General features: G+C 67.9%; 1 protein-coding gene across 1 annotated transcript; it reads right to left on the reverse strand.

Annotated features, from left to right (window-relative positions):
• Positions 1 to 3,104: 3,104 nt before the first annotated feature.
• Positions 3,105 to 15,260, reverse strand: MIDN (midnolin). The gene is made up of 8 exons (XM_085040605.1): positions 15,128 to 15,260; positions 12,994 to 13,219; positions 11,905 to 11,992; positions 11,538 to 11,600; positions 6,501 to 6,887; positions 5,907 to 6,042; positions 5,486 to 5,794; positions 3,105 to 4,397 (listed from the first exon to the last, which is right to left on the reverse strand). The coding sequence occupies exons 2-8, from the start codon at positions 13,209 to 13,211 to the stop codon at positions 4,135 to 4,137; spliced, it is 1,464 nt and encodes a 487-aa protein (XP_084896731.1). The 5' UTR covers positions 13,212 to 13,219; positions 15,128 to 15,260; the 3' UTR covers positions 3,105 to 4,134.
• Positions 15,261 to 26,967: the final 11,707 nt, after the last annotated feature.

Below are 26,967 nucleotides of genomic sequence, written 5' to 3' on the forward strand. Positions count from 1 at the left end.
CCGCGGGGTTGGGCAGGACACGGGGGTACCCTCTGTCCCCCCATAAACTAAAAAAAAGCCGGGGGGCTGCTGTGCACACAACAGCCACGCGTGTCCGACTGTGTTCCACGCGTGTGCATGTGCACTGCATACTGGCTGTGTGTGCACCCTCACAGCCCAGCCCAGGGGTGCTGCAGCCCCTCGCAGCAGCTGGGGTGCTCAGCCTTCTCCCGGAGACCCCCAGACCCCCCCCACAGCCTGAGCAAGCCGGGGATGCACCCGCAGCGGGGCTGTGGTGCACACGCGTGTGCAAGGGCCCGTGAACACGTGTGGGGCAGTGGGTGGATGTGGGGAGCGCCGTGGGGCCGCGGCCGGCGGGTGGGGTGAGACATTCCTCACGGCGCTTGTTATTTTATCTGGTTCAAAGTCAGTTCCTGGAATGTTTTTAATTCCAGGATCCATCCCTGCGCCGGCAGCTCCCGGCCCCCCCGCGCGGCAGCCTCTGCACCCCACACGGGGACTGCCTGCCCACAGCCCGGCCCCACAGCAGCACCGGGGCCCGGAGTGGGGGTTCAGCCCTTCGGGGGCCTCTGCACCCTCAGGGACGCCCACGGGGTACCCATGGGTGCCCCAGCCTTGGCGAGCGCCGCAGAGCCGGGTGTTGGGGGGGCCGTCTGCAGCCCCACGCGGGGGCCTGGGCTCGCCCCCACCCGGGACCCCGCTGCGGCAGACGCCGTGTTCCCAACTCGTGCCAGGGACACGCGGCAGCGCGTCGCCCACCCGGCGTCTGGCACCGCCGCGCCAGCCCCGTCTTTCGCCCGCAGCCAGCGCCGGGTGCAGCCGGAGGGATTCCAGGGGGCTGTGGGGCTCCGTGATGTACCCCCACGCCACGAGGAACCTGGAGGCGGCCACGGGGGTCCCAGGGCCGTTGGGACGCAGGGTGGGCACACCAGGCACAGCCACCGCCCCCGGCCGTGGGGTTCATAGGCACAACCGGGGTTTACACGCGTGTTTGCAGACTGGGGGGTGCGGGCAGGAGCTGCGGGGACGCCGGGTGTGCTTGTGGGGTGCAGGGTGCAGCGGGTGGGTGTGCAAGGGCTGGGCGTGCAAGGATTGACGTGCAACCCCACGCATGCCTGCGCCGGGGTGTGCCCGGCACCGCGGGGCCGCGGCGTGGCCGGCGCCGTGGGCGTGCGCGGGGCCCACGGGTGTGCCGGGAGCCCTGGGAGCCGCGGCAGCTGTGGGTGTTTCCTGGCGCACCCTCTGCGGCGAGGGCTGGGCAGAGGGACAAGGGGGGCACCCGGTCCAGCTGTCCCCACCCACCGGCCGTGAGTGCCGGGACACACAGACCTGTGCATGGACGCACCTGCCAGGTGACACCCACGCTGCCCCCACAATGGCACCACACCACAGGCACGACTGGTGCTGGGGATTGCTCCATACTGGGAGCACTGGGATCAGCACAGCCTGGCAGCAGTGCCGGGCTCTGCCCGGGCTGGGGGCAGTGAGGAGGAGCCAGGATGGGGTGCAGGGGGTGTGAACCACCCCGATATCTGGGCTGGGCAGTCATGGGGGGCTCTCTGCCCAGCCTCGCCCACAGCCAGCGACCCCCCTGTTATCAGCAGCATCTGGGGGCCCTGGGCGTGGTGATGTCACCGCATGATGCGGCATCCCGTGTCCTGGCTTGTCTCCTGCCGTGCCACAGACACCTCCTGCGGGTGCCTGGTCCGTCCTGTGCCACGCGGTGCCATGCAGTGTCATGCCATGGCTTCGGGGCCAAGTCCGTCCCAGCTCACACCCTGCAGCACCCACCGCTCCCCCGGGACCCTCAGACCCTGAACCGAGCCCAGGGGAAGGAAAACAGCTCGGGACCCCCCAGGGACGGGCTGGGGGTGTCCCCAAGAGAGCACCCGCAGCAGGACTGTTGGAGTGTCCCCCCGCGCGGCTGCTGGCGCGTGTCCCTGCGCGCACACGCGTGTGCGTGTCCCCCGCGTGCCCTCCCGGCGACGATTGCCTTACAAGGCTTCCGTGTTGCTCCTGCCGCGGTCGGCGGCTCTTCCCGTTGCCAAATTTGGCACGGGCCAGGGGTGCCGGGGGGGCCGGGGGCTGCCGCGGGGGGGCCCGAGGTCTGCTCTACCCGAAATGACGTCAAAGCGGGGCGCGGGGTGCCCGGTGCGGCACAAGTCACCGCAGGAACCTGAGCTGCTTCCGCTCCCGCCCGGCTTCCTCCGGCACTCGGCTGCCCCTGGGGGTTCAGGGTCCAGCCAGGCACCCCCAGCCCCGCAGTAGGGCCCCCAGGGTGTACCCCATGGCCTCCCATCCTGTCTGTGGGGTGCTGAGTGCCCCATAGAGCTCGGGATTGCTCTCTGTCCCCAGCCCCGGGGGTGCAGCGACAAGGCTGGCACATGGCAGAGGGGACATGGGCAGCCACTGCTGCCCCCTCCCCAAAGAACAGTCCCCCAGCTCAGCGCCCAATCAGGATTCACCCCGCCCCAGATGTGCCTGGAGGTGACAGTGTCACCGCGTCGGTGTCACAGCACAGCTCCGGGGTTGTCCCAGCCCAGAGTGTCCCCCCACAGCCATCGACACCCCGAGCCCCCCGGCCTCCAGCTTCCTCCCAGAGACCCCGGGGGCTGCAGGAAGAGGGTTGCATGGGTGGGACTGTGCTGACACACATCCCCCAGGGCCACCCTCACCCCATCACCTTCCCCGCGGCAACTACAGGTGGGGAAACTGAGGCACGGCCGCATTCACGGCCACCAACCCCCCGCCCCGGCCCGCGGCCACCCCGCCGTGACGCAGGAGGGAGGGAGGGAGGGAGGAAGCTGGCACTCACGGCCAGCCCGGCTGGTGCAACCGGCCCAGCTCCTCCGGGCAGTGGCCGGTGGGACGAGACCGGGAGCACCCAGTTGGATGAGCACCCACAGGCCGGGGGGTCCAGCACCCAGAGAGGGCTGGAAACACCCTGAAGAGACCCCAGACCTGTTTCCCTTCTAGGGTCCCCTTCCCCAACTCCTTCCTCCTGCAGGAACACACATGTGTGAGTGCTGAGCTGTGCCATGTCCCCTGACACTGATGAGGTGCCCACCTTTCCCCTGTGCCCGCCGCACCAACACCCGACACAGTTGCATCCAGACTGCCCAAATTTATTTCAAAAATAAAAAATAAAATATTAAAGACCGAAAAAGCCTCGCTCTCCCCCCCCGCCCCAACTTTTCCCCAAAACACACACACACACAAAAAAAAAAAAAAAAAAAAAGACTTTTACAGACAAAAAACACGTCACGTGGGGGCTCTATTTGCACAGATCCTGACGGAAAAAAATCCAAGTCGGACGAGAAAAAGGATCCTACGGCCTATGAAGACTATGTCAGTATTGGCTCAGTCGGGTCATTAATGTCTATAAATACCGGCCCCGCGGCCGGGACCGAGTTTGGGGTTATTTATTCAGGGTTTTTTTTCTTCTCCTTTTTTTTTTTTTTTTAAGTTAAAAAAAAAAAAAATCCAACCACCCAAGCGGCGGGTGGGAAGGAGTCCAGCGACTCGGAAGTTGGGCTCGGCCGCGGAGGGAAGGCGCCTTGGCTTGTCCCTCCCCAAACAAAATTAACACCCCCCCAAAACAAAGCCCCCCACCCCCGTCCCCCCTCCCCGGGCTGCGGCGGCGGGGCCCAGGCACACGTGTCCCCCCGGCTGCCCGGGGGGGCCCAGCCCCGCAGCCGAGCAATGCTACATATAGAAGGGAAGGAAAACAAACGGCCCCCAAATTGGGGGGGCTCCAGCACCTCCGAGAGAGACTTCATCTCCTCCTGCCTGCACCGGGGGGTGGCACGAGGTGGGGCCAGAGCCCACCCCGCTGTGCCCCTCTTCACAGCAAAGCAGCAGCTTTGATACGCCCCAGGGCCCCCCGGGTGCCGGGACCCCCTGGCTGGGGAGGCTGCGGGGAGGGGGCGGCTCCTGCTGCTCCCCTCCCATCTCCCCAAACCCAACCGAGCAGGGGGGTGGGGGGCTCCCCCCGACACGCGGGTCAGCCCAAGGCGTCTGGTCGCAGGAGACAGCAAATCTCGAGGAGCCCCGGCCCGCGACACCAGCACTGCCCCCCTGCAGCGGGGGCGGCGAGCGGGACCCCCCGGCACAGTCCCCCGGGGCCCCAGCTCTCTATGCTACGACAAACTCGGATTTCATCTCGGCCTTGACCTCCGGCTTCCAGACCGAGTCCTCGAAGTCCAGGTCCAGGCTGCCCTCGCTGGAGACGCTGCTGTTGCTGTTGGTGCGCCCGGCCTTGCGGTTGGGCACCCAGTGGTATGGAGCCCTCGCGTCCCTCCGCGCCTTCCGCCGCAGCCGCTTCTGCTGCAGCAGCAGCTGCAGCCGCTCCACCTTGCAGCGCGTCGCCCGGTTCTCCGTCTGCCGCAGCCGGTCCCCTGTGAGGGAAAAGGGGAAAGGGGGTCATGGGGGGCTGCCGTGCACTGCTGTAGGGGGACACGCCGGCCCCCGGGCAGTCCTGCATGGCATGGACATGTGGACAGCCCTGGAACAGGCAGGGTGTTCCCTGTAATGGGGAAGGAGGAGTTATGGTGGGGCTCCCTGACACACAGCCCCCCAGGTGGCCCCCCATGGCACAGGAATAGGGACAACCCCATAGCAGGGTGTCCTGCAGCAGGAAAAGGGTGAGGGGGTTACAGGAGGGTGGCCTGACCCACATCCTGGGGGGTCACAGAGCCCCCCGTGGCACAGTCCCTTGGACATCCTAAAAACGGTGTGCACCACAGCACCAGACTAGGTCCCTAGTGGGGTACAGCCCTTCTTTGGGATGCAGGGTCCCCACCACAACACCCCCTCTATCCCCCTGGATGGGTGGGGAGGGGTCCTCGCCCAGAGCAGAGCTGGGAGCAACTCTGGAAGACCCAGCCATATCACCAGGAGTCTCCAGTGTGGAGCCACCTCGTGTGCAGGCCTGGACCACCCCCAGCTGGGACAGAAGGAAGAGTGAACCCCGAGCCACCACTGCTGGTTTCACTTCTTTCCTCTAAGCAAATCACAGGGGGTCCAGGGCGGGCAACTTCCAGCCACAGGCCTCACAGGTGTGCCCCCAAAAATGCCAGGGCTGCCTCTGCCACACCCCAGCTGGGCCCCCCAGCCAGGCCCACCCTCACCCCCAGTATGGGGAGATGGATTTGGAAAGGGCAAGCCAGAGTCTGGGTGACCCCAACACCTCTGCCCACACAATGGGGACAGGCCCTGAGCTCCTGGGGGAACACGGACAGCATAGCCACCTGCCACTCCCCCACCCACACAGGGACACTTTGTCCCCACAGGGTTTGGCAGAGATGGCAATGAAGGGTGGGTGGGGGGACCTCCCCAACTCCCCAGGGGTGCTGGTTGTCTCCGAACTTGTGGGCCCCCCTGACTGACACCAGTCAATCATCCAGTTCCCTGCCCATCTCTGCTGGGTTGCCACGGACCAGGTGCCAACCCCAACCCCTCCCCACTCGGGAGCAGCTGGACTCACCACTGGGCTTGCACATCCGGATCTGGCTTTGGCACTGGACAACAGGGTGCAGGGTGGGGGCGGCGGCCGCCGGCAGCGGCTCTGAGGTAGTTTTGGTGGCGAGGTCCGGGGAGGCAGGCGGCGAGGAAGAGGAAGAAGAGGAGGAAGAAGAGGAGGAGAACTGCGTCTGGCAGCGGAGCTGCGTCAGGGACTGGGGCATGCCCTGGTAGTGTCGCGTGGCGCTGAGGAGGTCGTTGAGGATCTGCAGGATGGTGCCGATGTCCCGCCGCGGCCGCCCGCTGCTGTCCTGGCAGTTGGGGTGCAAAGTGCCTGCAGGTGGGGGAGAGGTGGGTGTGAGATCAGCAGCCCCCCAGATCCACAGCCCCATTGCCCCCAAAGTCTCCCCAGCCCCAGAGCCCCCGGGGAGCTCAGCAGCACATACCGGAGAAGGTCCCTGAGAAGACCCCAGGCGCGTGGTTGACGAAGCTCTCGATGACCGCGCCAGGCTTGCGGGATCGGGCCGAGGGGGCCGGACTGCTGCCCGGGGAGCTGCTGCTGCTGCGGGAGCCACAGTCCACCTGGGAGGGGAGAAACATGACATCAGCCTCAGGGGGGGGTCACACAGCCCTGCTCCTGCCCTTCTGCCTCCCCCCAAAGAGCCAGGTCAGGAAAGCCCAGACAGGGAGCAGGTGCAGCAGGCACCAGTCCCAGTTATCCTGGCATGCAAGGAACCACCCTGGGGGTCCCGACAGCCCCCCTGCCCTGCTGTGTGAGGGGGAAGGGGAAGCAACAGCAGCAGTTCCTGTCCACCCATGGGGACAGGCAGGGTGTGAGGACAGGCAGGCTAAGAGCCTGGGTTACACCCTGTCCTTGAGCCCCTCCCTGGGACCTGGGGACATTCTGGAGCCCAGACCGGGGACAACCCGTTTCCACACATGAGGAAACTGAGGGAGGGCCAAGCATTGCCACAGCTGAGCTGGCAGAGGCACAGCTTCACTTCTCTTTCCCAAAGGCCCCAGAACACCCCCAGACTCACCTCTGAGCAGGAGGAGACCACGCTGCTGTTCACCGTCTGCGTGCTGGCCCCGTGCGACCGGAACATCCCGGCGGTGACAGGAGCGGCGTGAGGGGCGTTACAGTACATGGGGGGGGCCGGCGCGGTGGGCGCCGGGCTGGGGGCCGAGCTCTGCTGGCACGTTGGCACCACGGGGATGCGGGCAAAGCCAGAGCCGCTGGCACCGTGCAGCGTCCGGCAGTGGGGGCTGGCACTGGCCCCCGCCTCACCACGGCTGGCGATGAGGTGCCGGTGCTGGAGCTGCCCAGTGCTCTGCTGAGCCGCCAGCTGCAGCTGCACGAACATCATGTGGTCGCCCACACGCAGGGCCAGGGTCAGTGGGGACCGGCCCGACAAGAAGTCGTTGACCTGAGGAGAGAGAAAGGACACTCATCAGCCGTGGCATGAAGAGAGGAGAGGTTGTGCCCCTGGTGCCGAGCACGGGACAGTGGTTGCCCCACAGGTTTCCCATGGCCATAGGGATGGGTCACTGGGGCAGGGAAGGGGTGACCCCCTCCTGCAGCCCTTCCCAGGCCCTCGGCCGTGCCAGCCTGGCAGGCAAGCCCAGCTGCCGTCCCCGCGCGACCCCAGCCTGGTGCCAGCTCTGTCAGCTGACAGTGCCAGGGGGTATTTTTCTTCCTTCTGCCCTTCCTGCCCTTTATTCCCCACCGCTGAGTGGCCATGCCTGGCTGGCCGCCCTCCCTGGTGCTGATCCCCGCGGGCAGGGACGGGCAGGGGCTGCAGCCGGGACTGCCCAGAGCCACACACCCGGCCCAGGGCCAGCGCTGCTGCTCCAGCCAGCCCAGTGCCAGCAGGAGTGCCCCCCCAGCACGAGGGGTGCCCCTGCTGGCACAGGAAGAAGGGGAGGGGGCAGGTGAGGACATGCCGGGTCCCTTTGTGCCCACCACTGTGACTCAGGCAGTGCAGCCCACCTGCCCTCCTCCCCCCTCAAGGCAGCTGGGGGTGGGGGACAGGCTCTGCCCAGCCCCGAGGCTCCAGCTCTGGCAGGTGATGAAGCAGCTGCAGCACGGAGACAAGAGCCAGGGCCTGACCCTGCCCAGGCTGCAGCTGTGGGGGGCCCTGAATGCCCAACACCTGCCACCCCCTCGGCTCACACCACTCAGCCCCTCCCCCGGACACATAAATCACTTGGCAGCTGTGCCAGGGAACAGGGGAGCCCCCCAAGCACTGCCCCACATTCTGGGGGGGGAAGCTGGGGCAGCCGTGAGCCCCCCGAGCCCCCTTGCCCTCATGTGTGCTGTAGGGGAGCTGTGCCTCTCATCTCTGCCAGCCAGGATAGGTTAACGAGGTGACACTCCCCCCTCACTATTCCAGGGAAGGAAGGGCCCGGCTTTCCCACCATCACGTGCAGCTCCTGATATCACCAACCCACCCTCCACAGCACCTTTGGGGTGCAGCCATCAAGGGGTCCCCAGGAGGCCCAGCACCCCCCGTCCCCATCACAGCAGAGCAGGGCCCCCCCGGGCCCCCCCAGCCCCGGCCGTGCTCCCCACGCCCCGCTGCCGCGGAGGCCGGTTCTGAGAAGCCGTGGGAAAAGCAGCTTTAAAAATACCAGCAGCAAAGCCCCGAGCGTGTCAGGCGGAGGCTGCAGAGGAAGGGGTGGGCGGGAAGGAGACGCTGCAGCTCTGGACATGGAGGTTACGGGGCGAGGGGGCGGGAGAGGACGGCGGGCGTGCACATGGGCACGCGTGTGCACACGCGTGTGTGTGCGCAGAGCACCCGGCTGCGGGAAAGTGTCACCCCAACCCCCGTCCTGCCTCAGTTTCCCTTCCCATATCAGCCTGATGGCCTCATGCCAGGCTGGCAGCTCCATACCCACTGCTTGGCCCCATCCCAGCTCCGGCTCCTGCATGGAGCCCCCCACAGCCGCTGGGCCACCCCAGCCCTGCTGCTGCTCTCTGAGCCACTCTAGGGGGTCCATTTCACACAGGGACCCCACGGGCTCCAATGCCAGCTCCATGCACCATTCACTAATGCTTGGGAAGGGGACCCAGCTGGGTCCTGTTCCCACTCGGCTCCTGAGAGGGTTTTTTCCCAGCCCCACAGCCCCATCCCAGACGCTGCCACCCTCCTCCAGGCCCGGCTCTGCACCCAGGTGTGCCCGGGGGAGCCCCGCGCACCTCCCCGGGGCCCCCTGACGTCAACCGGCCCCGCGGCCGCCTCCCGCTCCCTCTGACTCAACCCTGCCCTGCCTGACCCCTCGCCAGCGCCGGGAGAAACCAGAGCACCCCAACCTCGGCCAGGCCCGCGCTGCTGGCGCTTCCCAGCAGCACCAAGACCCCCCCTTCAATCCCAGGCACGGGGGTCCCACGGCCCCGCTCAGCACCCCCGGGGCTGAGCCGTGGCACGGAGCCGGCCCGGTCCCCGCGGCGCCCCAGCTCCGGGGCTCCCAGCACCCGCCCCCACGCCGCTGCCAACCTTCCCCCCCCGGCGAAACCAGCCCGCTCCAATGCAAACACGTCCCACCCAGCCGCCCGCTCGGCCGCCCACGCCGGGAGGACCCCGTCCCTCCCAGCCGGCTCTGCCGCAGGGGACGCGACAGCCTCTCCGAGGGGGCTGGGGCCACTGAGCCCCGCAAAGTCCCCGCACCCAGGGGTCCTCTGGGACCCTGCCAACCCCTGGGGGGCTCAGCTGCACTGTACCGGGCTCGGGGCCCGCAGGGATGGGGCAAGTGTCTCCCAGCTGCTTCTCAGAAACGCGGATGACTCAGAGAACGCCGCATTCCCGCCTCGCTCCGACGCCTGGCCCCGCGTCACCCCGGCCCCCAGCCCCAGACACCCCCCGGCCCCCAACTCTGGACGGGCAGAGCAGGAGCTGCCCCCGGTGAGCCCCTGCCCCGCATGGGGAGGACAGCACCCCTAAACAGGCACAAGGAAACCATCCTGGGAGATCCAGATGGGAAAGGCAATGCCAGGGCAAGGATGAGGAGGGGGAGCAGAAAATGCCCCCCAAAACCCCTGCAGGGTGTCTAGCTAGGCACAGCTGGGCCCTCCATCCAGCCACTTGTGTCGGTGCCCAGGGGTTTGTCTGTGCCAAGGAGGGCAGAGGGACAGAACCCCCCGGCCACATTCCTGCAGCCCTGGAAGAGCAGGATGTGTCATCCCCCTGCTCTGTTCCCCCCCCCTCAGCACTCCTGGGCAGAGGGACCGGGGGAAGGAAGAGCTGAGGCTGTGGGACCGAACGCCTGCCATCCCTGGAAAGCGGGGGCAGCCATGCGGGGAGGAAGGAAGTGCAGGAGCATTTCCAGGAAGCCCCCGTGCCCGGCAGCCGCTTCCCCAAAGGCTGGGGAGGGGGTGGCAGCGCCCCGGTCCCCCCCCTGCCGCCCCCAGAGGAAGCGGCTCAGCTCTCCCTGTGCTCCGGAGGCTGCGTGACGCAGGCAGAGCCCAGCAAAGCATGAATGGGAGGAGTGGTTTCCTGCCCCCCCGCCGCCCCCCAGGTGCTGGCGGTTCCTCCTGCTCAGCCCTGGCTTCCTGAATCACCAACCGGAGGAACCTGCGGTGGGCAGGGAGGTGCGGAGCCGCTTCCCGCAGCCAGCGCCAGACCGTAGCCCACCCACCCTCCTCCGCCCGCTGTGCTTGGTCTGGGGGGGCCTCAGCCCTGTGCAGGGGGCTACCCTGAGCTCCACAGGCTCCTGGCTCCCCAGTCCATCCCACCGCACTGCCCACACCAGAAAGCAAAGCTGTGCAGCCTCACCAAAAATATCTGCAGCCCTGAGGCCAGGACGTGCACTGCGACCCCCGGGCCAGGCTGCCAGAACCAGCCCCCTCCTAAAGCTCTGCACCCCAGCTGGGATGGGCAGCACCCCACATTCCCCCCACAGGACCCCAGCAGCCTCTGGGCACAGGGCTCCAAGCCAAGCTCACTGCCCTGGCCCTCATGGGGTTAAACCAGCTCCCAAAAGTCAAGGTCACCCCGGGCAGCCAAGGGCACTGCGGGTCAGTCCCTGCGGGCAGGGCAGCCTGGCCCTTGCCACATCCACGGCGGGGACAACAGTGTCCCTACCAGCACCCTCTCTGAGCCCTGGCACCTCATGGGGCTCAGCCCCTTCCCAGAATTCAGCAAGGCAGGTTACAAAAACCCCCAAAAACCCAACCCTTGAAAAACCGAAGCTGCAACATCGGTCAGAAAAAGGAAGGAAAGAGTTTCACAGCAGTAACAGAGACGGAAAACAAAGGAGCGGGGCCTGCGCGGCTGGGGGTAAATTCCACCTTCGCGGCAGGAGCCGGCGGCTGCGCGCGCACCCACGGCTCACCCACGGCTCTCCCACCCTGGGAACGCTTCCGCCCCACAGCTGAGACCCCCCAGCAGCGCGGACCCCCCACCCGCCCACCTCTCACCCCGCCAACAACTCAACAGCGCTTCAACCACAGCACCGCCAACGCCGCCCACTTGGCCCCCTCTGCGCCCCTTCCTTGGCACCCAGCGCCCCAGCACAAGGCCACCGAGCAAGGGACAAAGAGAGGGCCAGAACACCCTGGCACAGCCAATCTGCACCCCCCAAGGACGGCGCCAAGGAAAGGGGGAAAAGCCCTTTGGAGGCTGGGGGGGAAGCCGGGCTCTGCAGCCCCATGAGCCCCCAGCATGGCCCTGCCATCCTCCTTCACATCCATCACAGCTGTGGGGCAAGCAGGCAGCCCTGTTCCTACACCACGGGGTGGGCAGCTGGGGGGAAGCTGCAGCCCCACAGCCCCGGGCAGGGCCATGAGCCGCCCAGCTCTGCCACCGACCTGCGGCGTGACCTTGAGTGAGTCACTTCACCTCCCGGCTTGTTTGGGCTGCGAGGCTGCGGCGTGGGACCTCCCTGAGCCCGGCGCTGCACAGGGTGACGGTGCCCGCCCCGGGCACCACCCTCAGCGCTCCCAGCCCTGCTGGAGGTGAAACCTCAGCGAGGCACCAACGCCAAAGCTTTTGGGAGGGGAAGCAAAGCGAGGCCGCAGCTGTCCTTCTCCCCCACCCCCCGCCTTTGTCTCCGTCCTGCCCCGGCATCCAGCCCCTCACCTGAGTTTCAGTTAAGCTTTCCAGAGCTTGCATCACCGACTGTTCTGGCCTGGATGCCTGGGACTGGAAAAAAAAAAGGAGGAGGGGGGGATTAACGTTACAAATGCAGAGAAGGAGGGGGCGTCCGCAGCGGGAGGGAGGGATGACATGTCACTTCCACTATTTCTACACAAGCCCTGAGAAAGGAGTGAAATACTAAACCTGCTGCCGTGCCCAACCCAGCGCTGCCTCCTCAGCGAGAGCTGGGGCAGCAGAGCCGCGGGGCTGCCAGCACATCACATCCTCATCCTCATCCTTGCCCGGGGCTTTAATAATAGACAGGGACGAGTGGGAGGGATGGAGGGAGCAGCAGGAAAAGGCCACTCACCATCAAGCCGGCTTCCACGGTGGGCACCAGTGTCAGCTTGCTGCCTTCCACGACCCCCAGGTCCTGCAGTTTGCCAGAGCTGAGGCGGCTGTGGGGACATATGCCAAAAGCAGGGTCAGTGCAGGTCGGGCAGCCCCCCCAGAGGGTACACACGAGGGGGGGACACCAGCTGCAAGTCTGGCTGCTCCCAGGGGACCTACCCCCCAAGCACCCCTACCCCAAGCAATTCCAAGCCTTAACAGGCAGGAGGGAGCCCTGGCACCCCACTGCTCAGCTGCCCCCCGGGGAGAGGTCACGGTGTGGGGCACCCTTGCCCTGGGCAAGGAGCAGTGCTCAGGGGGCCTGAGAGGAGCTGGGCTGTGGTGGAGGAGAGGATGGGGTTCATAGCACAGGAAACCTGCCCACTGGGGGGGCGGTTAGAGAGAAGTTGGGACCAGCGTAGGTGGGGGAGGCAGCACTGGGAACGTGCTCCCCCAGCGCCGTGGGTGCCGGCAGATGGATGTGGTGTCCCCGTGTGTCCCCCCCCCTTTCCTCCCCGATCCGGGAAAAGACTCTCCAAGTTACTCGCGGCCCGGCCCCACGCGGGCCCCGCTCCACGCGGGGGGTGCGCAGCCCCTCGGCCCGGGCCCCCGGCAGACAAAGGCCCCCCCGCCGCCCCCGGCGCTGGGGGCTCAGGGGGGGCCGGGCCGCGCCGCCGCCGGGGCTGAGCCCAGAACAAAGGGCCGGGGCACGGCCGGGCCCCGCCGCCCACAAAGGAGCCCCGGCAGGGCCGGGCGAGGGGGGGCGGCGGCCGCGCTCCCGGCCCGGCCCGGCGCCCCCCTCCCTCCCTCCCTCCGCCCCGGAGCCCCCCCTCCCTCCTTCCCTCCCTCCGGCTCGGCCCCCGCTCGCCCCCGCCGCGGCCCCCCGGGCTGTCCCCCCCCCCGCCCCGCACAGGAATGGGGCCGGGAAGGGGGAGGGGGCGGGAGCCTTTGTGCGGTGCCGAGCCCGGTGCGAGGGGGCCGCCCCCGCGCCCAGCCCCGCTGTCGGGGGCTGGGGACCCCGGGCCTCCCGAGCCGCGCCGAGCCCCCCCCGTACCGAGCCGTGCCGTACCTCTCTTTGTGCAGCAGCGCCAGCCGCTCCTTGGGCACCTTGAGGCGCTGGGACAGCCGCCGCTTCAGCCCCTCCACCGTCTCCTCGGCGGGCACCGAGAGCTCATAGCGGGTGCCGGTGGTGGTGTGGATGTAGAGGTTCATGGGGGGCTCGGGCGGCCCCACCTCGCAGGCGGGAGCCCCGCGGCTGCAGCTCCTGGCGCCGGGCTGCGGGTCCATCCGCCGACCTGCGGGGGCAGCGGCGGTCGGTGTCGGGGGGCGACGGCGGGACGCGGCGGCGGGGGGGGCGGGAGCGGACAAAGGAGGGAGCGGGGCCCGCTCCGCCACACGCCCGGCGGGACCCACGGGAGCTCCGGCTGCGCGGCGAGGCCTCGGGCGGGGGCCGGGAGGAGGCGGGGGGCGGCTAGGAGGGGGGTCCCCAAGCAGGGCTGCACCGGCCGTACCCTCCGCGGCCCGGGCGGACAAAATAAAATATATGTATATATAAAAATAAAAAATATAAAATTTCCCGTTCTCGCCCCGCTCCGGTGGCTGCCGCGGGAAGGGGGGCGGTGGAAGCGGCGCTGCCTGCCCCTGCCTGCCGCCTCCTTTCTTTCTCCTCGCCGCCGCTCTGTGCTCTCGGTGCGGGGTGTCTGGGGGCGGGGTGAGGCCCGAGGCCGCGGCGAGGGGCGGGGAGGCCGCCTCGCTCCCCCTTCTCTGGGGCCGGACCCGCCGAACCGGCCGCCGCTCGCGCTGCCGTGGGAGCACCGGCGGGGGGAGGGAAGTTACAATTAGCAACGTCCCGCGGGCGGGGCCTCGCCCTCATTCACTCCGGCTCCTCCGGCGGCCGCGGCCAATGGGATCGCGCCGAGCGCCCAGACATCCGCGGTGGCGGCCAATGGGAGGCGGGCACAGGCTCCCCACGTGGCCCGGTGGGCGGGGCGGTCCGGCCGGATTCCTCCCGCCCACGCGGCCGCGCGGCCCCGCCCCCGGCCCCGCCCCCCGCGCGCCCTCGCGCCGCGCCTGGAGCCATTCATAATCCCGGCGCACAACAAAGGGGCGCGGGGGGCTCGGGGGTCCGGCCGGGCTTCGGCAGCGCTGGCCACCCGCCGGGCCGCCCCTCTCCGGGGAACCGATGGGGTTGGCGTGCGAGGCCCGGGCGCCGCGGAGGGGTGAACGCGGGACACGGGCAGACGGTGGCCCGGAGCGCCGCGGCGGGGGCGGTGAGCGGCCCCCGCACCGGAGGAGGCCGCGGCGGGAGGTGACTGCCCGCGGGGCCGGGCGGGAGCTGGAGCCCCCGGAGCCGAGTGACGCCGGGACAGAGAGGCGGAAAGGGCGGGGGGACGTGCACAGTCACCCGCGGCCGGTCACACCCGCCCGGTCACACGCACCCGCCCGGTCACCCTCCCGGTGACGCCGTTACAGCTACGGGGAACTGTCCCGATGAAGGGGTTGATCCCCCTGCGCCCTTCAGTACGCTCCTACCCCCCCAATCCCGCAGCTGGAACCTCCGCCCCAGCCCCGCCTGCCGCCGCCCGGGGGGTGGAACGGACACCCTGCAGCCCCGGGGCCCCGTCCCGGCACCCGCACCGGGGGGGCTATGAGTCAGCAAAGCGCGGGCGCCCTCTGCCGGCCCTGCCGCACCTCCTGCGCCCGGGGGGGCCGCGGGGGCCTCACCGGCGGCGCGCCGGCGAGCCCTTACCGAGCGACCGGGTGGCCCTTACCGAGCGACCGGGTGGCCCGGCCGCGGTGCGCCCCGGGACCGCTGCTCGCCCACCGGGACGGAGAGACCCTGCCCCGCAGCTTCTCCCCGGAATGCCGGGTCTTGAGGGCGAGGAGCCGCTCCCCGGGACGCGGCGGGAGCCGAGCGGCCGCACCGGGGTCCCGACAGCTGGAGCGAGGAGAACTGATCCAGCTTTCGCTCCTTGGAGGCAGGCAAAGCTCCAAGTGACCGAGGACACGGAGGGTCTCTGAGGGTGAGCAGAGGTCCCGAGCAACCCAAGAGGGGCTCTGCCGTGCGTCCCCCCGGGAGCTCCGGGGAAGCGGAGCCACCCCTCCCGCTCCGGGGAGACCAACCGAGAGAGCGCGGTCCCGGTCCGCGGATCCCCCCGGCACCCCGACCCGGGCCCCCAGAGGCACGGCGCGGCTCTACTCACCGAACGCGGCCCCGCGGATCCCGGCGCGGCGGGAGCTCAGCTGCCTCCGGCGGCAGGAAGAGAGAGACCCCAGAAACGTCCCGGGGGGAGGTGGTGGTTGGTGCGGTGTCACCTCCCGAGTGCTGCAGCCGGTCCGAGCGCAGCCCTGACGCGGAGCTGCCGGGGAGGTGCCCCAAGTTTTATCCCGCACCGCCCGGGGTGGAGCCTGGCGGGGGCAGGGACCGGGCAGGGACCGGGCTGGCCCCGGCAACGGCCCCGGCAACGGCCACGGCCCCGGCCCCGGCGGTACCCGCACCTGCTCCCGCGGGGGTCCTGGTACTTGTCCCCCGGGTCTCAGTCCTGCCCCAGGGGTCCCAGCCGCTACCCTCCTCGTTTCAGATTCCGCTCCCGGGATCCCGATTCACCGTGCCTTTAATCTCGGTATCAGCACACCGGGGGCGTCTCAGCCCCTACCGGGGTCCCGGCTCAGACCCCGCTCCAGGCAGGGCAGGGGGGACCAGCCTCCCGTGGGCCATGGGGAGGGGACAGACCGGGCACCTCTCTCCCTCCGGGTGCCCCGTCACCGGGGTCAAAGTCAGTCCGTGGGCAGGGAACGGATGGGCTGAGCTCTCCTTGGGAGCCGAGCGTCAAAGCTGCTGCTGCTGCCCGTGGAGACTCAGTGATGTCTAATACCGAGACTCTCTGATGTCTAATAACTAGGTTGGGCCGTTCCTCCTCCAGGGATTCCCTCTGCCCAGCCACCCACTTTCCAGCAAGGACACAGACTCAGCCCCACAGGGTTTTTTAGAGCAAGGGAGAAACGGGCTGGTGGGCAGCAGTTTTGGGGGGCGATGCCTCGGCAGCCGCGGGGCAGAAGCCATTTCCTCCCGGGCCAGGGTGTGCGGGGCCAGCGGCTGCCCCGTGCACGCAGGGAGGGTTCTGGGGAAATGCTTGTGACCTCGGGCTGCCTCGCCGGGTTTCTCCCTCGTAGACAATGCCCTGGCACACCGAGACACAAAGCAGCTGGAGGGGGGATCTGGCGGCCAGTCTGTAGTGGGAAGGGGGCTGCAGCACCGGGGCCCGGCTGTAGCCAGGGGTGGCTCTCTGAATCCCCAAAATGCTGCCGCTGCGTCCCTCCCGCACGGCCTCCCCTGGGGTGGGGGCAGATGGCTGGGTGGGAGCGAGGCCACTCATGTGCAAGGCACAGAGCCGGGCTGGGAGGGAGCCTTTGTGGCGCAGCCCGCGGCCCCCCGCCCGCCCCAGCCCCCTCCAGGCTCTCGGGGGGAGATGAGCTCAGGCGGCTCCGACTCTGCTCCTGCCATTGTTGTCCCTGGGAGAGGGGCCGGGGCAGGGATGCGCCATTGTTCTCCCCGGGAGCTGCGGAGCCCCGGGCCTGCGAAGCCGCCCCTTGGGGGGCCACATCCCCAGCTGGCTGTGCGGGGTGAGGCCCTGGAGCAGCGAGGAGAGAGGGCAGCCAGGGCCACAGGTTTGGCCCAGCCACAGTTCAGGCTTGTGCACCAGGAGGGGCCATGGTGGGGACAAGGTGTCACACCAGAGCCACTCCCTCAGGGAGCAGGGTCGGGCCGCCAGCTCCCAACCCCGATCTGTGGGGAGGGACAAGGGGACATTGTGGCCACGGTTTGGAGTGCGGACCTCTTGGGTTCTTTGGCAGAGCAGCCATGCCCCAAGGGCAGGGCACCTCCCCACATCCTGGCAGCCCTGAAGAGCCCCTTTCCCAGTCGCCACCCTCCTCACACGGCTCCATCTCATTCCTGGGAGGAAGCTCATCTCCTCCGGCGATCCCATGACTCCAGGAGCTGGTGCTTTAGGAAGTGTGTGCAGATTTCGGTATGGTTGAAGGTATCTGGAACCTCCAGAGACACAAGCTGGGAGATCCCAGGATTCCCAGCAGCCTGGATTTTGTGTGTTTAGTTTATTGTGTTGCCCTGGGAATAAATCGTTAAAGATTACAGGCAGACTTGGGCATAATTGCTGCGCGGCATCCGAGGCTCCTGCGTCTCCAGAGAGAGCGTTCTCCAAACCCCGCACGGCTGAGCAGCTCGGGGAGAGACGATCCGACGAGCAAATACCTACACAAATCCCGCTGCAGGCCACACGCAGCTCCCGCAATCCGCTTAGCTAACCTGGGCCCTGGGATTAGCCCCCGCGGAGGCTCACGCACCCGGGAGGGCGGCGCGGGCACGGGGTGGAGGAGAGGGGTTTACCCGGGTCCCGCCGGGACACTTCCCACGGGGCCTGGCCGCGGGGCACGTCCCGGTGTCAGGGCAGAGCCAGGACAGTACCGTGGTGCTGGATCCTCTCTGTCCCACGGCCCTGCCGGCCCCAGCTGCAGCTGGGAGCCCCGAATCTTTTGGAGGTTGGTTCTTAGAAGTCCTCTCCCTCGAAGGAAGGGAATTCCCAGCCCTCTTTCTTCGGGGAAATCCCCCACCAGCCCCGGGCAGCAGCTTTTCTCTTTTCTCTCTTTTTTTTTTCTCCCCCTTTTGGACTGAATTCTTGGCTGGTTCCGCAGCTTTGGCAAACGGGGGATTTTATCGCAAGTCTCTGCATTCCCCTCGCAGGCGCGGGGTCATGGGATTAGGGCAGAGCTGACGCCGACTCCGGAGCAGGGAGAGGAGGGGAGAGGAGGGAAGAGGGGGCGTTTCTCGCTCCTGTGGCTGCAGAAGACGCCGAGCTGCAGCCTGGGGGGACCCAGGTGGGATGGGAATCCTTTTCCTCCCTCAGCTCTCAGCCTGGGGAGGGGAGGGGAGAGATCCCATGGCTTCCAAGGGGCTCCCAGGCCCTCGGTGCCCAGCTGGGGCCTCGCACTGGAGCTGCCGCAGCGAGTGGGAGCGTTCCCACGGGCGCAGGGCCAGCGGCCGGGATCATGCGGGGCACACCCCGGCAGGAGGGTGCAGCCGAACCACTGCACCTCCACCCGCCTGCCCGGCCCGGCGCGGCCCACCAGGCAATGCCGGCACGGCCGCGGTGGGAACGGTGCTGTGCTGGGGGTCTCGGCGCCCCCTCCCCGTCCCCCGAGCCCCGCGGGGCCGAGCGGCTCAGCCTTAGTCACGGTGGCAGCGGTGACTCAGACGCCCGGCGTGCTCAGGTGAGCCATCGCTGCTGCCGTGAGTGAGGAGCTGCTGATTCCACCCTTCCTACACAACGCTGGGCACGGACCCCTGCCAGAGCCCCCGCCAGAGCCCCCCATTCCGCCAGGCTCGGGGTGACCTCGTGGCGGGCTCGGGTGTCCTTGGGCAGGACGGCGGTGCCTGTGCGGGTGACGCTGGCGGGGCTGTAAACACCCAGGCGTGTCCTTAGAAACACACAACCGGCTCTGTGTGTTCCCAGCTCTCGGGGACGTGTCCTGGTGGCCTTTGGCAGAGTGTCCGGGCGTCACAGCCTGGGGACACTCCAGCTGCCAGCCCGATGCAGCCGGAGCCAGTGGCTCGGCCTGGCCTCACCTGCCATGCCCTGGCTCTGGGGCACCCCATACCCCCGGGGGCTCTGCCCATCACCCTGGCCTCGGGCCTGGAGAGTCCCCAGTGATGAAGTCACCCCTGGAGTGACCCAGACAGGCCCCCTTGATGGGCTGGGCACACGGCAGGCAGGGGGACCCCAGCCCAGGCTGGATGGCTCAGGCCAGACCCCAGGGTGAGTCAGCTCTTCCGGGGGGCTGGGGCTGGGGGGAGTCACCAGAGGCTCCCACCCACCTGGCCCTGGCCCCGGGAAGGATGGCGAATCCCTCTGGATTTAGCAGCGCCCAGGTGTGGAGCCATACTTGGCTGTGCTGGGGCATGGCCTCGCTGCCGCGGTGAGGCCAGGGCTATTCTGGGCTCCCTGAGCTCACAGGCTTCTTCAGGACGCTGAACTCCCATCCCTGCTCCTGTCCCAGCAGCTCCCAGCCTCACTGCCTCCCTACCCGTGGCCCCTCAGCTGGGGGCAAGCAGAGCTTTGGGCCCCAGCCCTGCTCAGCCTGGAGCTGTGATGGGATGAGCAGGGAGAACTGTGTTCTCTTGTCCCTGGCCACCTCCTGTCCTGCCCCGTGCCCCACTTCTGTCTCTGTCCCACTGCCCCCGTGGCTCTGGTGCCCCCAAGCCCCATCTTGCCCCCAGCCATGTGCCTGCACTGATGTGGCAGTTTTGGCAGTAGCAGAAATCACGGGTCAGGAGAAGTCCCGGTGGTTCCATCAGTACTGTGGGCACTGGCTGCCAGTTTGTGCCCACCAAGGGGACCCTCCCCTGGGCATGGGCCAGGGGCTGAGACCCCCCCAGTAGGGCAGGACTCATCTCCTGTACCCAGGGAGCCCTGGAAACACGGGTGGGAAACTGTCAGGGTGGGAAGGGGCACCCAGGGCATAGACACCCTGCACCCCCCAAGCCCCCTGTGCCCCCTGACCCCCCCACCGCTCCCTCAGTGCCAGCGGCTGTTTCCCAGACAGTGCTACATTTCTTGGTTTGCTTTCAATCCCGGCTCCAGGAGTCAGACGACAGCTCAGCTGTTGGTGGTGGTGTTATTATTGTTGTTATTATCATTATTATTATTATAAATGCTTAAGCAAGTTGCCAGCCTTGGGGAGGGGAAGGACTCAGGATTTCGGGAGCCTCCTTGGATACACACTGAACCTTGTTCCTGGGGTGACCCAGGCTTGTAAACCCGAGGGAAAGTAACTCCCTATTCCACCGTATCCTATCCAATCCCATCCCTTCCTATCCCACCCTATCCCAACCCATCCCATCGCACTCCTGCTCTCTGATCTCACCCTGAGCTCACCCCGTGAGGCGTCATCCCCAGCCCTGGGAATGCCCGCACACAGGGTGGCAGAACCACGTGGAATGGATCCCGAGCCCGTGCCCAGAGCAGGGGGAGATGCCGGCGGGGGATCCCGGTGCCTACCGGGGGAGCGAGGGGGGTGTGGGGCTCTTGTCCCGCCGGGCTGCCCCAGCGCTGACACACGGGCGAAGACTCAGCGCGGCGGCATTCCCGCCCTGCGCCTGCCCCAGGCTCCCCTTGGAGCCGCCTCGGGAATGCGGGAACCTCACCCGGGCGGGGAGTGCGGTGCCAGTGCTCTCCACCCTCCACCGCCTTGGGGGGCAGGAGGGGGGCTGGTATCCCCCCAGCCCAGCACGGGATGGGGCAGACACAGCCCTGGTGTAGGCCCAGTGCCACCCCTGTCCCTCTGCCGAGCTGGCACCTCCTGACCCCCAAAACAGGGGAGGAGGAACAGGATCCATGCAGGCAGGATGTGCCCCGGGAAACCCCTACTGGGGCGGGATGGGGACGGGAGGAGGCACTTCCTCCTGGCCTTGTCCCTTCACACACAAGTGCAAACCCTTCACCCCGAACGGGCACACGCGTGTGCACAGTCACACGTGCTCACCCTGCACACCGACACAGAAACACAAGCGTTTGCACACACTCCCGCGGGCTCGCTCGCCCCGGTGGGCTCTGCACCCCCACCCACACTTCCACACCCACATTTCCACACCCCGGCCATGGGCACAGGCACCCCCTCCCTTCCCTGCCCCCCGCGCTCCCCCGCGGCCGCAGTTCCTGTTTACGGTGATGGAGCCGCCTGCCCAGCCCTCCCGGCACCGGGGGGGCTACCGGGGCATCGCTGGTGCTGCTGCCACTCCCGTGCCTGGCACCGGTGCTGATGGGTTCCCGGCTGACTGCTGTGCGGGATCACCCCGCGGATGCAAGGCCACGTCCCATTCTGGGAACAGGAAATCCTGACAGGGAAAAGAGCCGGACCCCGTGTGTCACCGGCTCGGGGCGTGTGCCACGAAGCTGCTGTGTGTGGAGTGTGGGTGCCCCTGCCCGGCACTGCCAGGCACTCCGTGTCGGGATGTCCCTTCGCCTCCGGACTCTCCGGCTGGAGAGAGGCCCCGTGCCCATCGCGGGCTCAAGGGAGTTGCCCTGCCCGGGGTCCAGGTGTGACAGGAGGAGCTGAGGGAGGAATCCAGCCCGGGGCCGGACCCACTGTGCCGCATTCCCCAGTGCCGAGCCATGCTGAGAAGAGCCGGGCTCAGCTCATCCCAGCGCCCGACCTGTGGGGAAACTAAGGCACCAGCTGGGGAAGTGACTCACCTGCACTGTGGCCTTTAAATACGCTGCTCCGATTAGATAATGGGCGGAAGGATCAGAGGGAGCCCGACAGCCCCTCATTAAACCTTGGGCTCCCCAAAGAGCCTTCAGCTCCATCGGAGCCCGTGGCCACCTGGGCCGGTGCTGGCCCGCGGGAGGCAGCCCTGCCCAGAACCCACCCACTCACATCCGCAGGCGGCTGGAGCACCTCACATCTGTCCCTGTCGGAGGGTTCCTGCCCACAGGAGATGCTGCTCCTCCCACGCCCCCCAAGAGCCTGCAGGAGCTGGGGCGGGGGGGGGGGCGGGCATTTTGCAGCCCCCTAGCAGGATCTTTGGGGTGCTCTACCTGAGACAAGATACACAGGGGCTGCAGCTGGCCGGGGTCGGGGCCGCGGCCCATCTGCCAAGACAGGATGTGGGGCCGGATGGGGGACACAATGTGGGGAAGTGAGTAGGGGACAGCAGAGACGGGGACAGCAGAGACAGGGACATCCCGCCGGCGCAAGCGGGCTCACGGCCCCTCAAGTCCCCAGAGCTCCCGGGCACCCGGAGCTCCTGCTCCTCCTGGCCCCCAGCACTCCGGGTGCTCCTGCCTGCTACACCTGCCTGGCCCGGGGGGCCCTGCCTGCAGCGGCCTGTCCGCGGGCGGCCGGGACGCGAAGGAGCTGGTTGGGCCGGGCAGATGTCGGGTGGGAGCGGGGTCCGCTCAGCCCACACAGGTGTGGCCGCGCCGGCTGCGGCAGCAAAGCTCCGCGCCCGGCTGGCCCCGTCTTGCTGGGTGGCAGGAGCCTCCCGCGCCGCTCGCAGCCCGGGGCGAGCGGGCACACCCCGTCATTACCCCACAGCAGCTGCCGGCGCTGCCCGGGCAGGGAGGGGACTGCAGGGCCGGCACGGCCAGGTGGGGACCGGGATGGCGGGCAGCCATCGCCCATCCGCGCGTGGCCCTCGCCTGCCGTGGGGAGGGCGAGTGGGGGGTTGGTGCCTCCTTCCTGCGTGGTACCCCGCGGGGGTACCCCCGGACCTCACCGGTGTCCCCGACGCGAGGGGGAGGCAGCCGGGGTCAGGCCCAGCAGCTGCTCAGGACGTGCCCTGAGGGACCGCGGCGCACAATGACCCCATTGAGGTCCCGCGGACCCAAGGTGGTGGTGGCAGAAGTGACTCCAGTGTCACGCCAGGCCTCAATCCTGCTATTTATACCCGGCAGAGGGGTGGCCTTTGAGGGCACGGGGATAGAAGCGCTGCCGTCCCCTCCCTGCGGCATGCCGGGGCATCCCGGAGGGCAGCGGCCACAGCCCCCCCGGCTTTCCCTCCCCACCCCACGCCCCAGCCCGGCGCCAGCCCCGCCAGGAAGAGCCCCAGCGCCGGGACCAGCTGCAGCCGCTTCCTCCCTGCTCCGCCAGGAACTGGGGAGCCCGCGGGGGCTCCGAGCCCCCGGCTCCAGCGGAGAAAAGGGAACCGAGCAGCGGATGGAGCCCCAGGGCTGGCAGGGGGCTTGCAGCGGACAGCTGGGTGCTGGATGCCAGGATCCAGCTGGGAACTCCTTGGGAACCTCCCAGCTTTACCAAGGGCGAAGTCCCGGCACATCAAAGGCGGGCGGGGGCAGCGGGAGCCAGGGCAGGAGCCTTTGGTCCCTGCCAGCGCCCAGCTCTGCCACCCCACGGAGCTCCCACCGCCCTGCACCGGGGTCCCGTGCCGGCACACCTGGGTCCGGGGTCGTGCCCCCCTCACGGCGTGGCACCCAGCCCATCGCTGTGGCAACCGCCACCAGCTCCGGGTGTATTTTCTGCACCAGGGCCGCCGTGGGAACCTGGACGGGTGCCACCTCATTCCGCTGGGCTCTCTGGGCCGCCTTTGTAGCCGGCGTCGAGCCCAGCTGGCAGTCCCTTCCTCCCCGGGCTCCCCCTGCCCCGTGCGGGTCACGGCCCCGGCCGGGAGGTGGTGGGAGGGGGCTTTGCTGGAGCCCCCAGCACGGGGCCACGCACCCCCTCCGGCCCCCCACGGCTTTGGGCCACCTCCAGCAGAGCCAAGTGCGAGTGGCCGCCAAGGCCGCCCCATGCGAGGGCCGTGCCCATGGCCACGGGGCACCGAGCCTCTGCCAAGGCACCTGGAATCCCCAGGGCAACGCGCCACCCCCACCGCCCCCCGCCTGACTCCGGCAACTGCCGGGGGGTTCCCCGGGGGGCTCCTCCACAAGGATGGAATCGCCAAGCGCAGCAGCAGGGTCTGAGATTCCCATGTCCCCTTCCCACTCTCCTCAGCCTGCGAGTGGCTTTCCCCATTGGTGCCTCAGTTTCCCCGCGAGAGAACGCGCCCCGGGCCAAGGTTTGCCGCGTGGCCGGCTCTGCGCTCCGGGGCTGCTGGCCCGGGAGCAGCGTGACAAGCTCTGTCGTGCTGGCTGCAACACCCGCCCTTCTCAACGCCCGCCGGCGCTTGCTCCTGTGCCCAGTTTTTGGGGGTGAGGCCACTGGGGTGACGCTCCCCACGGCTCCGCCGCCATCTGCAGGCAAAGCACCCCCAGAACCAGGACCGAGGGGCCCCACCAGGACAGATCCCGGTGCCAGACCCCAAGCCAGGTCCCGCTCCTGCCCACAGGGTTTTCCCTGAGCTGCACCACGCTCCCTCCGCGGGGCCACGTGCGTGGGAGGGCGTCGGAAAAGGAGCATTTTCCAGAGCTGGAAACCCAGAGGAAAAAGGCTGCCGGCCGGAACGATTAACGCGGGAGAGTTAATCATTACAGCAGCCCCCCCCTCCATCCTAAGGAAGCTGTGAGGGTTCGGCCTTCGAGCCGCCCAAGGGCGGTGTGGCCCAAGGACACTCCGGGCTGTGCTGGCAGCGTGTGGAGCCTCCGCTGACCTTCCCATGCCGGGGCCAGCGGCAGCACCCACGGGCCCGGGGGTGGGAGGGGGACAGGTCTGCACCCGGGTGCTGCAGAGCCTTGCTGGGGACAGGCAGGGACCTGCCCGGCACCCTGGGGGTCCCCACACTCCGGGGAGCTGCTGCCACATCCTGCAGCCCCTCGGCAGTGTGAGGGGTGGGGAGCAACCCCTGTACCCCCACCCCGGTGCCGCAGGGGCAGCAGCCGGGACAGGCAGGATCCCGAGCAGGGACAGGCAGGATTCCCGAGTGCCAAGGTTTGGGCAGGGAAAGGGGCGGCTCTGCCGGATGAGTCAGCCCAGCGGGAGCGGGGCTTCCTGGGGCTGCGGTGGGGTTTGGGGTTGTTTTTCCTGCAGAGAGAGGAGAGCTGGAACCTTTCGCCTGCATTCGGGACTGGGTGGGACGGGGAAATGCCACGCGGCCAAACGCAGGGAGGGCCGCCAGCACCGGGAGATTTGGCCTGGCAGAGCCCGGCCCGTCTCGGAAATCATCCCCGGGAGAAGCGACGCCGCCGGCAGAATCCGTGATGCTTCACTTTCCGAACGCTCCCGGCCCCGCTCCCCACCCTCCATCTGGCAGCAGAGGATGCGAGTCATGGGCGAGAGAGAGCCCTGGGTGGAAGGGGAGGAGGGGGGGCAACACCAGCCCTCCCCCCCGCTCCCACCACGTTCCGGGCAGCCCTTCCCCTCTCACACCCACCACGCCCCAGCCCAAAGCCGGAGACAAACAGGTCCCAGGCTCCCGGGAGTAACTCCACACCACACTGTGCCGATGCTCCCGGTCCTGCGTGGCCCCAGCAGAGGCTGGGACCCAAAGACAGGGGCCCCGCAGTACCCACCACCCCAAAAAGAGGGGGAAACCACGGATGGAGGCTGCGGTGCCTCAAGGCAGGTGCCAGCACATCAGGGACAGCCAAGTGCCACACTAGTGTCACAGCCTCCTCAGTCCAGACTGGTTTGGAGGGCGAGAAGAGGGAGACTCACCTGCTGAATCACATCACGATTCATACCAGGGTTGCCCCCCACATCCCTGCCTGCCCCCCAGCTGGGCTCATCCCTGCAGCACCTGCACAGCGAGCTGGGAGCAGGAAAGGGCTTTGCCTCCAGAGCAGCCGCAGCCACACATCTCCTGCACCGAGTCAGGCCATTTCAGTGGCATCCAGCAGGACGTGACTGATGGTGGCTCCAGCGTGGGCAGCGGTAGCCGGGGGAGGAGGAGAGCATGGCTCTGCAGAGCCAGATAATGGACAGGGAGGGGAAGGGCCGGAGGCAGAGGTGAGGGGCTTGGAGCCGAGGCCACAGCAGGGGGGTCCCTGCAGGGAGCAGGCTGGGCTGGGAATGTGGAGGAGCACAGGGAATCACCCACACAGGCCCCGCACCCCCAAAAGTGCAGCTCAGGGTGAGTAGGGCCATGATGCCACCAGCCAGGCATGCACAGCCCCTGGCCAGCACTGCTCCTGTCCTGGCTCAGGACAAAGCCCTGTCCTTGCATCCACATCCCCAGGGTCTCTGCACATGGAAAGTGCCCTCGCTGCTCCCCCCAAACACAGCCTACAAGTCCCAGAAGGCGTCAGGCCGTGAAGCACCCAGCCAAGGGCACCCTGTGAGGGGGGCAGGACCGGATCCCTCAGCCCCCCCGGCTCCCCCGGCGCTGGCGGGAGGCAGTGGGAAGAGCTGGTGAGAGGACGCTGACGGAGACACTTTTTTCCCATCCTAAAAATAGCAGCTGGCCGTTTCCCCAGCTTCCCGGCCTCGCCAACGCTCTTCCATTAGATGAAAAACCCAAGGCAGCCACCTTCCGTCAGCGCGGCTGCGTGTGCCGGGGGAGGCTCACACAGCCGAAATAGCAGCCGGGGACAGAGAGGGGCAGCAGGAGAGGGAAGGGAGCCGGCCGGCCCCAGTAATTCCCGAGATGTTTTAATTAGCACAGCTCTGACTCTGCAGCTTTGCTCATGCTCGGTGCAATGTCTGACCTTTAAGAAAAAAAAAGAGGGAATGAGAGGGGAAGGGGAAAAGGCACTGGAGCAGCTCAGGAGCTGGAAGTCGGCTGAGCTTCAAATAGGCTCCGCGTCAGGCACTCGGAGGCTTTTAATAAGCCACAGAGTGAGAAATTTAACACCACAGGCTCTATTTTTGATCACTTGTGAAGGGGGGGGGAGAGAAAGACAGAGTGAGCGAGAGGAGGGGGAGGAGGTGGCGGTGAGAAGAGGAGGCAGCCAAGATTGCATCCTGGGTGGCAGCGCCTAAAATAGCCGTGCCCTGCTCGGAGCACGGAGCGGCGGGAGCTGCACGGGGCCCGCGGGAGGCCAGAGCGGCAAGCACTGACCTCACAGGCAGCCAACGCGCCTTCCCGGGCTGGAACACTGCGGGGAAAAGGGGATTAGAGCGACGCAGAGGGAGGGACGGAAGCTCTGCACAGCAGTGGAAACCCGAAATCCCTCTGGGAAGGCGTGGGAGGGTGGCACGGAGCGAGGGGCCTGGCAGCAGCTGGTGCAGCAGGACACACATCTCGGATGCCTGGCACAGCCAGAGACGTCCCCTTGCCCGAACCTGGCCCTTCCCAGCAGCACCGTGGCCCAGAAAGCCCTTCCTGGTCTCCCAGGCTGTGAGGAGCCCCGGGCAGGGAACCCTGGGCAACCTCCTGGGACAGAGCTGCACCCAGACAGCCCCAAGCTCAGCAGAGCAGCTCCAGCCATCCCCAGTACAAAGAGAAGCAGGAAAGATTCCCACCATGCACAGCATCTGCTTCCCCCTCCACACCAAGCCTGTCTCCAGGAGCTGGGGAAGTGCCACTGGCAGCAGCAGGGGATGGGGCAGAGCCTGGCAGCTGCTGTCCAGCTGCAAGAAGCACCGTGCTGGAACGACCAGGCCAATGTGGATTCCTGCAGCACCAGAGCTGGGA

The sequence above is a fragment of the Lichenostomus cassidix genome, chromosome 28 (genome assembly GCF_008360975.1).
Source record: "Lichenostomus cassidix isolate B80296 chromosome 28, HeHo_3.0, whole genome shotgun sequence".
Classification (NCBI taxonomy): domain Eukaryota; kingdom Metazoa; phylum Chordata; class Aves; order Passeriformes; family Meliphagidae; genus Lichenostomus; species Lichenostomus cassidix.

Bases quoted from the DNA above. Each gene is read 5' to 3' on its own strand.
- MIDN (XM_085040605.1), bottom strand. From the start codon at position 13,211: ATGGACCCGCAGCCCGGCGCCAGGAGCTGCAGCCGCGGGGCTCCCGCC. The intron at 11,601-11,904 runs GTGAGTGGCCTT...TTTTTTTTCCAG, and splicing joins CCGTGGAAGCCGGCTTGATG to TCCCAGGCATCCAGGCCAGA. The intron at 5,795-5,906 runs GTATGTGCTGCT...CCCCACCTGCAG, and splicing joins CTTCTCAGGGACCTTCTCCG to GCACTTTGCACCCCAACTGC.